The 16,905-nt window shown below is 44.3% G+C and overlaps 2 protein-coding genes across 2 annotated transcripts; one reads left to right on the top strand and one right to left on the bottom strand.

Moving 5' to 3' along the window:
- Nucleotides 1–1,282: 1,282 nt before the first annotated feature.
- Nucleotides 1,283–9,780, top strand: LOC108940952 (very long-chain acyl-CoA synthetase-like). Its single transcript, XM_018763354.2, has 10 exons — nucleotides 1,283–1,783; nucleotides 1,917–2,126; nucleotides 2,233–2,391; nucleotides 2,497–2,621; nucleotides 3,006–3,200; nucleotides 3,596–3,686; nucleotides 3,786–3,984; nucleotides 5,058–5,155; nucleotides 9,382–9,512; nucleotides 9,593–9,780. Exons 1-10 carry the CDS (start codon nucleotides 1,294–1,296, stop codon nucleotides 9,767–9,769), a joined length of 1,875 nt encoding a protein of 624 aa, XP_018618870.1. The 5' UTR covers nucleotides 1,283–1,293; the 3' UTR covers nucleotides 9,770–9,780.
- Nucleotides 9,781–10,242: 462 nt separating this feature from the next.
- hdc (histidine decarboxylase) lies at nucleotides 10,243–15,553 on the bottom strand. The gene is made up of 11 exons (XM_018763268.2): nucleotides 15,292–15,553; nucleotides 14,825–14,938; nucleotides 13,906–14,028; nucleotides 12,919–13,053; nucleotides 12,541–12,684; nucleotides 12,367–12,433; nucleotides 11,995–12,157; nucleotides 11,814–11,904; nucleotides 11,614–11,712; nucleotides 11,422–11,523; nucleotides 10,243–11,054 (listed from the first exon to the last, which is right to left on the bottom strand). Exons 1-11 carry the CDS (start codon nucleotides 15,469–15,471, stop codon nucleotides 10,275–10,277), a joined length of 1,998 nt encoding a protein of 665 aa, XP_018618784.1. The 5' UTR covers nucleotides 15,472–15,553; the 3' UTR covers nucleotides 10,243–10,274.
- Nucleotides 15,554–16,905: the final 1,352 nt, after the last annotated feature.

Raw genomic sequence — 16,905 nt, 5'->3', positions numbered from 1 at the left:
TAAGTGATAGATCTATAACTTATGACAATGACCCAGTGAATTATTTTTAATTCATCCTTTTTTCCGACAAAAAAAGTGTTCAGAAATTATCAGGTAGAATGTATCATTGAAACAGGCAATGGTTTGATTTTTAATGTTGATATTGTCAATAATGTGTAGAATCTTATGTACTATGTGCTGTAGATGCAAAACATTTCATACATTTTTCATAAATTTGCACTGATGAGTCAGCAGAAATTAAAATTGCATATTGTAAAAGAAATGTCAGCACATAAATGGCCAAATACAGGCAAATACATGTTTAGGGGTGAGTGTCATACAGCACACTGAAATCTGTGCTACAATCTGTAATAAAATGTTTTTAATTAAAACTACTTTATAAAAGTTTCAAATGTCTGAATATATTCCGAGTTGACAACGTTCTTGACTTTTTCCTTGATTTTTAGAGAAGCAATAAATCAATATCTTCTGTGTATTATACATCTTAAATAGTCAGGATTGCAAAATTAGAACAGTTCTTAGTTTGTATTCACAGTTATTTGTTTGTACTCAGAATTATTTTAATGACTGAATCATATTTAGGTATTCTAATTAATGTACAAGATACAAAGTACTGTATGTGAGCGATGCACATTTGAAATCCACAGTGCTTAGAACCAAACCATAGCAGCATAACATGAAAGGATGTTATAGGAATAATATTTGTTATCTGTAGAGTGTGACTGGTCCCAACACAGCAATGTCTACTTTTCGGCAGGAACCTAAACTGCTTATTCAAAATATTTAGCGTTCGTGGAGTCATGATGCGTAGGTGCGGCCCGTTATCTTTAATTATTATTATTGTCTCCAAAGGTCAGAGGGTGGACCCGTTTAATACAAATTTACCCAAAACTGTGTAAATATATATACAAAAAAAAAAAAGTGTACTATGCTCACGGTTTATTACGAGGTCACTTTTTAGTCACTTTTTGTTCACAGTCTTTACTTTGCTCTAGTCACTTGTATTTATTTTCTCTTTGAATGACATCACGACCGTAATGTAGTGTCATCCAAGAATATGCTGTGAACAAGGTGGCCTCGGATCACCTAGACGTTTTCTTTTTTTTTTTTTTTTTTTTTTTTTTTGCGGCGGGAGGCTGCAACTTCACGCCGCCCTGCTACAAAAACGATCCTATTATGCAACAGGAGTAATGATGGTGACGCCTACTGTTATTAATTATTCACAAAGTTAGTATTATAAGAGAGGGGTTAGGTGGTACACTCTAGTCTACGGTAACAGTTGTGGTCGTCAGCATGATGTACGCGCTGCTCACCCTTGCGCTCGGACTCGTAGTCGTAGCGCTAGCGATGCGCTTCTTCTTGCTCTCCTGGTTCCCCTACTTGCACTACGACTTAATAAACTTTTTGCGGATTTTTCGCTTTCACTGGCTTTTCTCGGCGTACGCGAAAAAGAAGCCCTTCTATACTATTTTGGACCGCTTTCTGGAGCAGGTGCAGCGCTCTCCTGAGAAGCCCTTTGTGCTGTTCGAGGACGAGCGGCACACGTACGCGGACGCGGACAGGCTCAGCAACAGGGTCGCCTGGAGTCTGCTGCGGCACGTGGGTGTGCGGGCGGGCGACACGGTGGCCCTGCTGCTGACAAACGAGCCCTTCTACGTGTGGATGTTTCTGGGACTGGCCAAAGTGGGCTGCGCCGCCGCACTGCTGAACTCGAACCTTCGCTCGCAGTCCCTGCTGCACTGCTTCTCGTGCTCTGGGGCGCGCGTGCTCGTAGCATCGGCAGGTAAGAAGGACGGGCGGCACGGCGCGCGCTCGCTCGGCTCGGCCTCTTGGACGCGCGCGGAGCTGCTGCCGGGCTGTCCCAGACTCGTACCCGTGTCGTTCGCCTCGACCGCTGTCACTGTTTTCCTCACTAGCCCTGAAGAATGCCGTGCAAGAGGTTCTGCCCACGCTGCGAGAGAAAAACGTGATCGTCTTCGTCCTCGCCGAGGAGTGTGACACGGAAGGCATGGAGAGCCTTCTGGATAAAGTGCACACCGCCTCGGAGGAGCCGGTCTCCACCTCTTACAGGTCCCACATAACGATTCAGAGCCCAGCATTATACATTTATACTTCTGGAACAACAGGTACGTGATGATGTTGCAAAGAGAAGTGTGAAAGTAGTGGTATTGTGCAGCCCTGTCCTATTAAACATGCATGATCATGATGATGTTCCCCCTCCATGGACCCGAGGTCTTCCCAAGGCTGCCTTGATAAACCACAGCAAGATCTGGAGGTACTCTGTTCTTCTGAGACTGGTTGGAGTGACCTCAGATGACGTGATCTACATATTTCTTCCTCTTTACCACGCTTCTGGGTTCTTCATTGGACTAACTGGCATTATTGAAAGGGGTAACGCCCACTGATTTACCTTTGTGACTTTTTTAGACTGGGGTGGGAAATCAAGAGTGCTTGTCTGTGGAAGAAGTTGCATCTTAATTTACCTGTCTTTTTCAGGTGGAACTTTACTTTTGAAGTCCAAATTTTCAGCTTCTCAGTTTTGGGATGATTGCAGAAAATATAATGTCACTGTGATCCAATATATTGGTGAAATAATACGTTATCTTTGCAACCAACCAAAGGTAATCATGAAAGGCTAAATAACCTTATCAGTCACATTTCAGAATTAACTATAGAATTTAGAAATGTAGTAGTACTGTAGTCATTTGATTACATGAGTTATTTCAGTAAAATGTGACTTGCATCTGCTATAATTTTTAGTATCTAGCCAACGTATTCCATTGACTATTCACTGAAACACTGCATTGATTTATCTTGGTTAAATTGGACAGTTGTGAAACTGACAACTCATGAAACATTAGGTTCTATAATTTGAAGATTCATTAAAGAAGTTAAATGTAAGAATAAATACAGAGGAAAATAAAATGCAGCAACTCCAGATGCTGGTTCACCTTTAGAGGCAGAAACACTGCATTTTATTTATTTATTTTTTTTTTTTAAAACAGAAACCTAATGACAGAGACCACAAGGTTAGGTTTGCCATTGGCAACGGTATACGTGAAGATACTTGGTCTGAGTTTCTGCAGAGGCATGGTAACATATGGATCACTGAATGCTATGGTGGTACTGAGAACAACGTTGGCTTCATAAACTATACTGGAAAAATCGGTGCATCTGGGCGGGTCTCCTTTATTCATAAGGTAAATGATTATTGGATTCTCTGGTGTTTGTGGGCAGGGGGCATGGTGGCACAGTGGTGCAGTGGGTTGGACCAGGTCCTGCTCTCTGGTGGGTCTGGGGTTCGAATCCCACTTGGGGTGCCTTGTGTTGGACTGGCTTCCCGTCCTGGGTGTATACCCTCCCCCTCCAGCCTTACGTCCTCTGTTGCTGGGTTCGGCTCCAGTTCCCCATATGGGACAAGCGGTTCAGATAATGTGTGTGTGTTTGTGGAAACAAAATGAGAGAGAAAAGTTGACTCAAATAAGTGGTGCCTCTAGGGAATAAATTACATGAATTTATTATGGTAAATGAATAGATGGTGTTCTCTTCCGTCCATTGCCAACATGTCTCATTTCATTTTTGTCTGTGGTTGTAGCTGTTTACTCTGCATGCTGTAGTTAAGTATGATGCTGAAAATTACGAACCACTGCGGGACTTCAGAGGATTCTGTGTGAAAGTTCCAAGCGGTAAAGTGTAAAACTAATCAATTTTTCAGTTTTAATATTAGCAGTTATAAAGCAAAATCCTTGGTGGTCCAATAATGGCTTATGTTGCATTCTCTACAGGAGAGACGGGGCTTTTATTGTTAAGGATAACAAAAGCATTTTCATTTGAGGGATATGCCGGAAACCTCCAGCAAACAGAGAAGAAGAAACTAAGGGATGTTTTTAAAAAAGGTGACCTCTACTTCAACACTGGGGACCTTGTGAAGATTGACAAGGAGGGATTCATCTATTTTCAGGATCGTATTGGAGATACTTTCAGGTTAGAAACTGGATGGAAAGTTAACCAGATCCAAAAAACCTTGTATAACACTGCCTAAATTTTAGCAGTAATGTATTAATTTAGGGGGGGTGCGGTGGTGCAGCGGGTTGGACCACAGTCCTGCTCTTTGGTGGGTCTTGGGTTCGAGTCCCGCTTGGGGTGCCTTGTGATGGACTGGCATCCCGTCCTGGGCGTGTCCCCTCCGGCCTTACGCCCTGTGATGCCGGGTAGCCTCCGGTTCCCCGCGACCCCGTATGGGACAAGTGGTTTTGAAAATTTCAAATTAAATTTATTAAATTATAAATCTACAGTAATTTTGATGCCCAATCTTACACACAATAAATACTGATTTCCAGAGAGTCCTGCTTACAAACTGGTTTAGCTCACTGATGTTCAAGGGCTTTCCTTAATACACAGCTCTCTTTAGGTCTTGTCACATCACAATCACACACACACACATTTTTAGAACCGCTTGTCCCATACGGGGTCGCAGGGAACCGGAGCCTACCCGGTAACACAGGGCATAAGGCCGGAGGGGGAGGGGACACACCCAGGACAGGACGCCAGTCCGTCGCAAGGCACCCCAAGCAGGACTCGAACCCCAGACCCACCAAAGAGCAGGACTGTGGTCCAACCCGCTGCGCCACCACGCCCCCTAATTTAAAAATATTTTGAAGATAATTATGAAGCTGCTTCACATTCAGATTTCACATTGAAGAACTAGTTATGCTGTAACATTTTACTAAAACCCTTGAAGCCCAGCTTGTACAGCCATGAATGTTACTTTTCTTTTCCTTTCCTTTCCATGTGAAATTTCCACCCCATTTCAGTAATTTCCTTTTGTGTATTTACTGGATATTGCATGCAAAGCACTGCTGAAAGGACAAAATTGATATGACTAAATGCTTTATTAATATACTGTATAATGTCAGACTAGTGTGATTGCCAGTGAAGACTCCATTGGCGTAAAAGTTATAATAACTGGTTTGTAATTGCTATATATGTACAAACTGGCTTTAAAATGGCCAAAAATCCATTTATGAGAATATGACACATGAATTCTTTTGCATTAGATGGAAGGGGGAGAATGTGGCAACTACTGAAGTAACAGATGTGATGCTCAGGGTAAACTGCATCAACGAGGCCAATGTTTATGGAGTCAAGGTGCCAGGTAATGAACTAGTATGAACTTGTAATGAACTTGTTAGCATTTCACTACTGGTTCTATGCTCATGGTCTCTGTGAAGAAATTTTATTCCAGCTTATAATGAGTGACTGTATATTTAGCATGTTCATTTTTAAGACACTGATACCATATCAACAAAAGGTATTGCATAACCAGACGAGATTCCACTACACTTGCTTCTTATATTAGGAATGTTGAACGTATGCATTTTCAGACATACTAACATTTTCCTGTTCATTTTTTTTGCAACTCTTCCTGGCAAGGATTGCAGTGCAGTTTTATTACTCTTTTTTTCTACAATTTGCCTATGGAGTGAAAGCAACCTATACTTTCACATTGAGCTGTAGCTCACAGTAAAATGAACAGGACTGTGGAACCTCCTTATTTCAACTCATTCAACAGTGCTTACAGCTCATGTCTGGTGTTTGAACTTTTTTATGGGGCAAATGGGTCTAAAATCGAAAACCAAAGGGAGGCGCCCAGGGAGCATCTTTATCAGATGCCCGAACCACCTCAACCAGCTCCTCTCAATGTGTAGGAGTAGCGGCTCTACTCTGAGTTCCTCCCGGATGTCCGAACTCCTCACCCTGTCACGGAGAGTGAGTCCCAGCACCCTGCGGAGAAAACTCATTTCGGCCGCTTGTATCCGTGATCTTATTCTTTCGGTCATCACCCAGAGTTGATGACCATAGGTGAGGGTAGGGATGTAGATCAACCGGTAAATGGAGAGCTTCGCCGTATGGCTCAGCTCCCCCTTCACCACTACAGTCCGGTACAGCGACCGCATTACTGCTGCCGCTGCTCCCAGTCTATGGCCAATCCCACACTCCCTTCTTCCCTCACTCATGAACAGGACCCCAAGATACTTGAACTCCTCCACCTGGGGCAATAACTCTCCCCTTACCTGGAGGGGGCATATTATCCTTTTCCGTGGGAGAACCATGGACTCAGACCTTGAGGTGCTGATCCTCATCCCTGCCGCTTCACACTTGGCTGCAAACCATTCCAGTGCGTGCTGGAGGCAGCCATGTGATGGTGCTAAAAGGACAACATCATCTGCAAGAATCAGAGACGTCCCCTTCTGACTCCCACACATAATGCCCTCCTGACCTCGACTGCACCTTGATATCCTGTCCATGAAAACCACAAACAGGAGTGGAGACAAGGCACAACCTTAGCGGAGTCCAACACCCACACTGAAGAGGCTTGACTTAATGCCGAGTATGCGGACACAGCTTTCGCTCTGTATGTACAAGGACCGAATGACCCGCAGTAGTGGCTCTGGTACCCCCTGCTCCCGAAGCACCGCCCACAGAATTTCCCAGGGGAACACGGTCATAGACCTTCTTCAAGTCCACAAAACACATGTAGACTGGATTAGCACATTCCCATGCCCCTTCAATTATCTGTGAGAGGGTAAAAAGCTGGTCCACTGTTCCACGGCCAGGGCAGAATCCGCATTGTTCCTCTTCAATCTGAGGTTCATCTATCGGCCGGAGCTTCCTCTGCAGCACCCTGGCATAGACTTTCCCAGGGAGGCTGAGAAGTGTGATGCACCGATAGTTAGCACACATTCTTCGGTCCCCTTTCTTAAAGACAGGGACCACCACCCCAGTTTGCCAGTCCAAGGGCGCTGTCCCCGAGGTCCATGCAAAATTGCAGAGGCGTGTCAACCATGACAGCCCTGCAACATCCAAGGCCTTAAGCATTTCCCGGCCTATCTCATCCATCCCTGGTGCTTTGCCACCGTGGAGCTTACCAACTACCTCAGTGACTTCCACCAGGGAAATGGACTCTGACAGCCCGAAAGCCTCTGCCCCTGATTCCTGTAAGGGAGGCATATCACTCGGGTTTAAGAATTCTTCAAAGTGCTCCTTCCACCTCCCGACAATGTCCTCATCAGAGGTCAGAGTTTCTCCACTCCTGCTAAACACAGCCTGAGCGAAACTCCTCTGACCCCTTCTGAGCTGCCGGATGGTTCTCCAGAATCTCTTTGAAGCCGGCCGATAGTTGTTTTCCATGGCCTCTCCAAACTCCTCCCATGCCCGAGATTTTGCTTTTGTAACCGCAGCCGCTGCTGCCTTTTTCACCTGCCGGTACCTGTCTGCTGAGTCAGGAGTCCCCAGAGCCAACCAGGCCCTAAAGGCCTCCTTCTTCAGCTTGACGGCTTCCCTCACCACCAGTGTCCACCAGTGGGTTCTCAGATTGCCGCCCTGGCTGGCACCAACAAGCTTTTGGCCACAGCTGTGCCTGGCTGCTTCCACATTGGAGGTTTTGAACAGGGTCCATTCAGACTCCATGTCCCCTACCTCCTCCGGGACATGGGAGAAGCTCTCTCGGAGGTGCGAGTTAAAATCATTCTGGACAAGGTCCACTGACAGTCGTTCCCAGCACACCCTCATTAAACATCTGGGCCTACCGGGTCTGTCCATCAGTTTTCCCCGCCATCTGATCCAACTCACCACCAGATGGTGATCAGTTGACAGCTCAGCACCTCTCTTCACCCGAGTGTCCAGAACATGTGGCCTCAAGTCAGAAGAAACGACTACAAAGTCAATCATTGACCTTTGGCCCAAGGAGCTCTGGTACCAAGTACACTTATGAGCATCCTTGTGTTCGAAAATGGTGTTTGTTATGGACAAACCATGACTAGCACAGAAGTCCAATAGCATTTCACCATTCGGGTTCAGATCAGGGAGGCCATTCTTCCCAGTAACCACCCGCCAGATTTCCCAGTCATTGCTAACGTGAGCGTTGAAGTCCCCCAACAGGACTATGGAGTCTGTAGGTGGGGCCCTGTCCAGAACCCCTCCCACCTTCTCCAAGAAGGCCGAATACTCTGAACTGCTGTTTGGTGCATAAACACACACAACAGTCAAAGTTTTCCTCTCAGAGACCCTAAGTTGCATCGAGGCGACCCTCTCGTCCACTGGGGCAAACTCCAACTGGATGGCAGCCAGCTGGGGGTTTGTGAGTATCCCCACACCCGCCCGGCGCCTCTCACCTCGTGCAACTCCTGAGTAGGAGAGGGACCACCCCCTATCGAGGAATCCAGAGCCAACACTGTGAGTGGAGGTGAGCCCAACTATATCTAGTTGGTATTTCTCAACCTCCCGCACCAGTTCCAGCTCCCTCCCCCGAAGTGTGGTGACATTTCACATACCAAGAGCCAGTTTTTGCTGCGAGGGGCCACGACGCCATGCGCCGCCATGCGCCACCCTGCCCCTTCCCGCCACCAGGTATACATAGCACCCGACCCCCATGCTGGACCTTGCAGGTGGTGGGCCCACATGGCCCCCCCACGATGCCTTTTCGGGCTGAACACAGCCGGGCTGCGTGGGCTGCCCGGCCACCAGGCGCTCGCCTAGGAACACTACCCCCAGGCGTGTCCCGGTGACCCTATTCCAGGCAGAGTAAATGTTCTCGTTTACTTTTTTCATGGAGGTTTTTGGATCATGTTAGTCTAGATTTTTACTCCAGACCTGTTTGCTTTGGGAGACCCTACCAGGAGCATAATGCTCCCGATGACATAGCTCTGGAGATCCCTAGATCACGCAAGTCCTTCCGCCAGCCATGTCAAAGCCCCGATCCAGGAAGGGATCAAAACATTATTTTCAGTAATTGAGTTAGTCTTAATATAGCAAAGTAAATGCATTTTATTAAAATGATGTCCAACATTTTTACAGAACCTTCTACAAAACTTGTGTAGATGATAAAGTTGATGGTGGCCAGAAACTAGCAAACGTATGTGATGCATCAGCTAACAAGAAGAATGAAGGAGGTTGTAGAGAATACATATTTAATTTTCAGTATTATTAAATACTTGTTATGTCTGTGTTAAAGCGCTCTGTGTCACTGCGTGAGAAGGTGTGCGGGGAGAGGGAAGTCTGGGGGGCTCTGCTTGGACTACTGCCCCTGTGACCCGGTCCCGGATAAGCGGAGGAAGATGAATGGATGGATACTTTAATGTTATACAAAGTTAGTTAATCATAACGATGGGTAGAACCTCTGAAGCAAGGGACATCAGTACTGTGGCTTTTATTGACTGTGACCTTTAATTTATGATAATTGTTGGACTTTAACTCCTCACATTGCAAATAGAGCTGGAACCAGTGTACCTCATTCTTATACAGGTGTTGCTACCCAATTTTTTCCCCTCTCCCCCACTGTCTACAATGGGATTGCCTTGTTTCTTGGTGTTCCCCACTTAGGGAATGATGGGAGAACAGGAATGGCAGCCATTGTCCTGAAGAAAGGTCATGAATTTGACAGTGTTGACACCTACAAGATTGTAACAAGCTACCTCCCCAGCTACGCGAGACCTCGGTTTCTTAGAATTCAGGTAATTGTTCAGATCTAGTATTGTAGGTGCTTCTTAAATGGATTAAGTTGCACTGTCTCAAGTTATATTTTTAATTGCAGAACTCTTTTGCTGTTACTGAGACATACAAACAGATCAAGATAAAATTGGTAGAGGAAGGATTTGACCCCAGTGTCATCAGAGATCTTTTGTACTTCCTGGATAACAATAAGAAGAACTACAGTCCACTGGGAGAAGATATTTACAATTCCATAAGGCATGGCATTATCCGACTGTGAAGCATACCTTTTCTTTGAGACTTCAAGTAAGTGGGTTGGAACGCAAACAAGTGAAATTAAATACAAATCAATATTTGACAGGACAGCATTTATTTGAGACAAAGTGGCACAAACATTTTCCATATATTGAAGTGAAAGGAAATGATATGGCCCACAAAGCCAGCATAACTCTTGCGTCGATGGACAAAGTAATCCTAAGTGCTGTTAACTTGCTGATTTAAACTAAGTTGTCATTGTTTATTGGCATACTTCTGCAGGTGAATGATTATGATGATGAAACTTTTTTAATTTAAATTTTAACGCTCACTTTACCTAAAGCTCAAAAGACAGTAATGCCTTTGTTAAAACAGTAGAGACAGGTGTGAAAGAATGTATCTGTGCACATAGAATAAAATTATTCTATTATTATTCTATTATTATTGTGGGCTTGAATTCTCTACTTCGCTGTCTAGTGTTGTCTCTATAACCTTAATAGTGAAAGGATGCAGCAGTATAAATAATAGAATTAAGTTAATGCAGAACTCACTCTATTACATGTGAACCAAGGCTTGTTAAAAATCTGTAAGTTCTTGAACGAGCAGCAGGGCTGTGTTATGCCACACTGAACTCCACACTGTGAGAAGATGGGAACACTATAGTACTTGGTCAGCTTTTTCAAGGCTCTTTTCTCCAAGATTATCATACTCTCTGGGATCTTGGAGAGAATTCCCTCTTTAGTGCAAGCTGCATTTCTAGCACTACCCTCCTTTATGAGCCTGAGAAGATTTGTGTCTTTTGGCCGTGTCAGTGGTTCGCTGTTGCAGCTCAGGGAGCGGGTTTTCCTCCGTTGGTCCTGCCCACCAAGACAGCCGTAGACCGCAGAAGGCTGTCTGACCTTCTGAACTCCTGCTGGAGAAAAGATATCAGAGGGGCTCCTGAGCTTCCCGGTCTCCGCAGAGGTTCCGCTTTGGTCTTCCTTGGGCTTGCATTCGAATGGCCTCGCGGTAACTCTAATACTCGCTTCCTGAGGCCATGCCTTGCCTTCAGCTTGATCCCTAGCACCACTGTAGGTTTTCGGTAGCTCCCCAGTGCTGTTTATTAGTTGGGCCATGGGTTCTTCAGCGAGAACTGCAGCAGCTGTGCGGCGGATGATATCCCAGTCCCTAACAATGTCGTCTTCAGTGGTGAACTGGGATGTCACTGTGAAGCGAATGACCAGTTTTGAGGAGATGGCTGCTGGAATGAGGTACATGGCCCCTGACTTTGTCAGTGCTCTCAACAGTTCCTGTGTAGGAGTATTGCCTGCCTGCATGTGGGCAAAAGAGGATTAATTTCTTTTCAGCACTATCTTTCCCCTGCAAACTCTATGGTTGGTTTAAAGTTAAATTCATAGACAACATGATTGCACCATAAGTCTGTGTATCATTTTTAGACTCAAATATTAGATACGCTTTTTTTCAACACAGCATAAAGTGTCACTTCAGAGGACATGAAGACTGGGATTTACCCATGTAGCAATTTACAAAGGTGCCACATGTTAATCATACAATTGTTTTATTCCATAAAACCGACTGCACCCTGGCCTTGAGTACCACGGTGTAGTACTCTATAGTTGCATAATGCAGCCCTTGCCATTTTTGCTGCAAATATGTGCAATTAAACTGTTCATGTACCTTCAGACAGAACACTACCAAGCCAAGGTGTCTCTGGGCCGGAACTTCAAAATTAGGATCGGCCTTGACAAAGGACTCAAACAGCTTTGCCATCTCTATGCCCTGAAACAACAGGAATACAGATTACATAGGAAAGCCTCGGGCATGTAGTGCTATAGTAGTGTGTGTGAGACACTAGAGAGGACATCTTACATGTCTTATGTGTGCCTGCAGATTGTTCATTCCAAAGGAGCGCATCACGAACCACAGCTTCAGTGAGCGGAACCGCCGGCTCAGAGGAATCTGCCAATGCTTAGCACAACACAGAAATGGAACAGGGCCACTGAAATAACCTGAGTCCTTCAGATTATTGCATGGTACATATCAGGGATCGGGGGAAAAAATCTCAGTACCATAAAATCTGTGGCAGCTCCAGAGTTCTCATGCCTGAGATAGACTGGGTCAACAGTAAAGGTCTGCTGAAGTTTGTACTTATCTTTAACCCTACAGGGGCAGAAGAACAACATACATTTGTCATCACTTAAAGACATTGCAGTTTGATTTAAAGGGGTTCTGGCCCAATGCCTCTCTCACCAGAAAGCAGTGCAGTCAAAATGGACCATCATCCACTTTGAGGGGTTGAACACGAAGGAGTCCGCGAACTCGATCCCACTCAGAAAGTCACGCAGCTCAGGGCAGAGGAAGGCAGATCCAGCATACGCTGCATCCACGTGCAGCCACAGGCCCTCCTTGGCACCTGCAGGCACAATCTCTTTGTTACTCTTGTGCTGCATTCTTCCTATATGTTATCAAACTAGTTTCAACAGAATTACTCACTTTATTGCAAAGTGACTCTCGTGCAGTTTTAATTTTAGGCAGAATTATGAGGTTTATCTGGCTTCTACAGTGTTAAGGGTACTTTCTCTAAGGTACATAAAGAGTAAATGTAAGAAAACCTAAACGTACACACTGGTCCCAATTCAGACAGGCAGTCGAAGGAACACACTCCCGTGGTACCCAGAGTTGCACAGAGCTGTAGGAATACAATTGAAAGAAAGACCAGAGACATCTGTGTTATTGCTGATCGGAAGCAGACACTCGAAGTCAATCACTGAGGTTGCATTGAGCCCTGTAACCTACTAAAACTGGTATGAGGCCTTTCCTCCTGTCCTCCTCAATGGCTGCTTGCAGTGTTTCCCCACGAAGGGAAAACTGCTCATCTGTGGGCAAGAATCGAATTTTCACCAAGGAAATCAGGCCTGCTTTTTCGACTGAGGAATGAGCCTGGAGGAGAGAAAAATCACATAATTGGGATTTATTGCATCAAATGACTCAATTATACAATGTTTCCTCATCCCTCGGTGCAGATAGGCAACTTGTTTGAAATACTCATACTGCCTGCTACTAAAGTTATACAGAACATTAAATGATAAGGCATTTAGTTGTGGTATTCATAATTGCACAAGAACTGTGATACAAGTTCCTGTAATAAATCTGTGGGTCTCTGGCATCCCTAACCTGGTCAGATGCATAGGCGATAAGTCGGGAGTTGAGTACAGAATCATCCACATCGGTCTCCGACTCCTTCAGCTCAACAATCTTGGCTCTTCTGGCCGCGAGCAAAGAGACCAGGGTACACTCGCTTACAGTGCTCTGGGAAATATAAAGATGCAGCACAGCCTTCAGGCATGGCACCAGTGTGAGACGAAAATGTCATTTTAATATTGAAATAACTGACATTCTTGATGGCTGGCTTTGATTGTCAACACAAAATACATTTTTCCCCCACAGCTGGTGAAAAAGGTTTGCTTTTTTGAGTATTAAGTAAGTGTTACAAGTAGAAAAAAACTACCATTAAAATTTTGATTTTTATATTTCATATGAACAAACTATAAAGAGTACTCTGAACTTGTTCCTTTATAAAATGCTTCAAGAAATTATAGGAATTCCATATAAACTGTTCATCCATCCATTGTCAACAACCATTTGCCCCAAGCGGGGTCGCGGTGAGCCGGAGCCTAACCCGGCAACACAGGGCTCAAGGACGAAGGGGAAGGGGACACACCCAGGACGGGATGCCAGTCCATCACAAGGCACCCCACACAGCAGGCACCGCAAATAAACTATAATACCTTTAATATTACCAGCTGCTATAATACCTTTAATGTTACCGGCTGCTAAACTACTATAGTAGCATATGGTCTGCATTATTATGTGGAAATATGTAAGATAACTTCTCAATAATTTTTTTGTTACATATAGCAAAATTTGCAATTTCCTGAGATAAATATCAATAATAAAAAATACTATCTTAGCAGCTGATGCCATTTGTTCCTTCATTCATCCTGATCTTACAGCTGGATAGATATTCATATGAAGTACTAAGCCCTGTGACACAACACCATCACCACATGAACACTTTCTAGCTCAGCACGTTGTTGATACAGTGCATGCAAGTGCAACACCAACCAAGGTGGAACAGCAGAGACCCCAGTGTATCCCTACCTGTAACATCCCACCCCCTCTGCTGCCTGGGTGGTGGTGCAGGAAGTGGGAGGGCAGCCCCAGAGCTTTGGACAACCAGTCCAGTACATTCATCTCCAGCTCAGTGCAGGCAGGGCTGGATGCCTGTGACACCAACATGATCATCTGGTTACCTTTGACTGTTCCTCTGAATAGTAAATACGGTACTTTGTAGTGCTCGCAAAATGTTCTGACAAAAAATGCATAACACTTCTGACACGAAGCAAAACTTCTCACAACTTGTCTTACATTTATTTATAGTAGCTGATGCTTTTCTCCAAAGCAACTTACAATGTCAAAGTTACAGCTCCAAGCATTTACCCATTTGGGTAGTTTTACAGGAGCAATTTAGGATAAGTACCATGCTCAAGGGTACTACAACCAGAGGTGGGGATCAAACCTGCAACCTTTGGATTCAGAGGCAGTAGCTCTAACCACTATGCTACCAGCTGTCCTTTGGATGACTGTCACAAAATAAATGGGAGTGTTTTCAACTTGTACCACATCATTTACTCATAACGGGTGGCACAGTGGTGCAGCACATAATGTAGGTGTCTGACAGCCCCTGGACTGTGTGATTGGACATAAGCTCGATTCCCATTCAGTTTACACGTTCTCCCTGCGTTCACTTTACTTTTCTCCAGGTGTTCTACTTTTCTCCCACAATTCAAAGATGTTTCACATGAACTGTTAGTGAACTGTAGTGTGTGCATGTGTGAGTGAATTTGTATGTGTTTACCTGCCCTACAATGGGATGGCATCCTGTCTGGCATGTACCCCTATCTAGCCTAGTGCCTTATACTCCCTGTAGAGGCTCCAGAGCACTGGGAGCCTGCATTGCAACTTCCAGTTCCCATAAAATACAGTAAACAGCTTAACGTCATTGGTTCAAACAACTCACCCAGGTGAATCCAAGGCAGTTAATGGCATCGGCCAGCATGTCTCCAAGCAGAGAGGGCCAGGAGTTCAGTGCAGGGAAATATGCATGCATGTATGGACTCTGCCAGTGGACCACCTGTAATACATGGAGTGCAGTTGTCACCATCTAATGCAAGCAAAGCTTTCCACTGAGGACGAGACCTTATGCTTTACTACAACCACAACCTTACACTTGGTGTCACCAGCTGTTCAGACCAGATCGTACCGTCCCTATAAAAACCAGCTATATCTACACCAGAAGAGCTTCAATATACCCCCCTGCAGCTCCATTTCAGCTGTATCTATCAAGATTACATCCACCAGTAGCAAGAACAATTTCATGAAATTTGGAAAAGATTACCATAATTTTTTTCTTCAACATACATTGTAGAAAAAAATTATCATAGTCAGAGAGGAAGGCAAAAAAAAAAGGAACACAGTGATACAAACCCCTGGCATTATTATTTTTTCAATGTCACAAAATATATTCTCCCAGGTTTCTGGATCAGTTGGGGCACTGTCTGGAAGAAGATTGCGCATGTATCCTGGCTGGACATCCGGATTCACCCGCCTCTCTCTGATTTTTGTCAAGTATTCAGTAATGTAGTCGATAAGTTCTTTACCTAGCATGCAGGAAAAAAGTGTTTTATTAAATCCTGTCAAGCAGACTCTCTGAAATACAGCTTCACAAACCCGAAAATACAATATGCAATACAATAAATTTAAGTAAACGTAACAAGAAAGGTCTATAATTAACCTATAAAAAGAGGACAGAAAAAGGGCTATAATATGTTGACCATATATTTACCACCTCCTGTATATTTTAATACTCTGATAATATAATAGATTAATATAACAATAAAATAAAAAATAAAGAAAATGTTAGAACAGCATAATGAAACCATCCTTACCCCGGCGATTGTACTCTTCTGCCTGCATCCTCAAACTCGAACTGAGATGCAATGTGCTGCAAGTAAAGCCCTGCTTAGGTGTCTTCTTTGTTTTGTTTGCTTTTTCAGAGAAGGGGGCACAGGTTTTTATAGGGCTGCTTACACACCACTCCCAAATTGTGACATGTGTCATTACGTTGTGGGAAAACAATCCCTATGGCTCTCAGAGTCTTTTCCATGTGTGGGGTAAGCTTCAACAAAGCTTGTGCGTCAAAGACCTGTAATTGGTCAGATTCATGTAAACATTTATTTTAGCCACATTTTAAACACTTTTCCACATTTTTTTAAGAATTACCTTTCATCAATAATTCCACTGCTTACCCGAGTTTCATTTCATTCACCCCACCAGCAATTTAGCTGCAAGCATTTTAGTTCACATTTTTTTAAATGTATTAAATTATAAATCTACAGTAATTTTGATGCCCAATCTTACACACAATAAATACTGATTTCCGAAGAGTCCTACTTACAAACTGCTTTAGCTCACTGATGTTCAAGGGCTTTCCTTTATACACAGCTCTCTTTAGGTCTTGTCACATCGCAATCATTCTTTTCTTATTCTGCTATTCTTTCATAAATTTACTGATGCATTTAGAAACCTGTCCTGCTGCATGATACATTTGCAGCCAAATTTAGCTGTTGGACAGATGCTGTAAACTTTTCCTATAGAATATGTGGGTACACAACAAGTTCGTCACGGGCCCCGGGACTACGAGCCTTCCAGGTCCCACAGCTGGGAAAAAGCCTGAACCCCTCACTCCTCCATCACAGTGCCTGGGATCTGCTGTAAGATTTGTGTGGTGATATACATGTTTGGGTTTTAGAAAATGTGGTGATGTGTGCTTTGGACAAACTGATCCACTTTGTCTCATCTGTCCAAAGGACAGGGATAGAGAAGACTTATGGTCCATTCGGGTACACTGCTAGTACCATGCTGCAATTATCAAATATACAGGTTTTCTCCTGGCTACCCTTCCATGAAAGCCACACATGTTCTGTCAAAGGTTGTCGTGAATTGTAACATTAACCATGTTGACAGAGGCCTCTTGATTCTGGGATGCATATTTTGGGGTCTTAGCAGTTTCTCTGAGCATCATACAGTCTTCCTGGACCA

Source organism: Scleropages formosus, chromosome 11, assembly GCF_900964775.1.
Source record: "Scleropages formosus chromosome 11, fSclFor1.1, whole genome shotgun sequence".
Taxonomy (NCBI): domain Eukaryota; kingdom Metazoa; phylum Chordata; class Actinopteri; order Osteoglossiformes; family Osteoglossidae; genus Scleropages; species Scleropages formosus.
This window is presented reverse-complemented; position numbering and strand designations above follow the sequence as displayed.

Coding starts and splice junctions, on each gene's coding strand:
- LOC108940952 (XM_018763354.2), top strand. CDS start 1,294: ATGATGTACGCGCTGCTCACCCTTGCGCTCGGACTCGTAGTCGTAGCG. Junction 3,687..3,785: donor CTGTGTGAAAGTTCCAAGCG/GTAAAGTGTAAA, acceptor CATTCTCTACAG/GAGAGACGGGGCTTTTATTG. Junction 3,985..5,057: donor CGTATTGGAGATACTTTCAG/GTTAGAAACTGG, acceptor CTTTTGCATTAG/ATGGAAGGGGGAGAATGTGG.
- hdc (XM_018763268.2), bottom strand. CDS start 15,471: ATGCTAGGTAAAGAACTTATCGACTACATTACTGAATACTTGACAAAA. Junction 12,434..12,540: donor AAGGCCTCATACCAGTTTTA/GTAGGTTACAGG, acceptor GTATTCCTACAG/CTCTGTGCAACTCTGGGTAC. Junction 11,713..11,813: donor GAGCTGCCACAGATTTTATG/GTACTGAGATTT, acceptor TGTTGTGCTAAG/CATTGGCAGATTCCTCTGAG.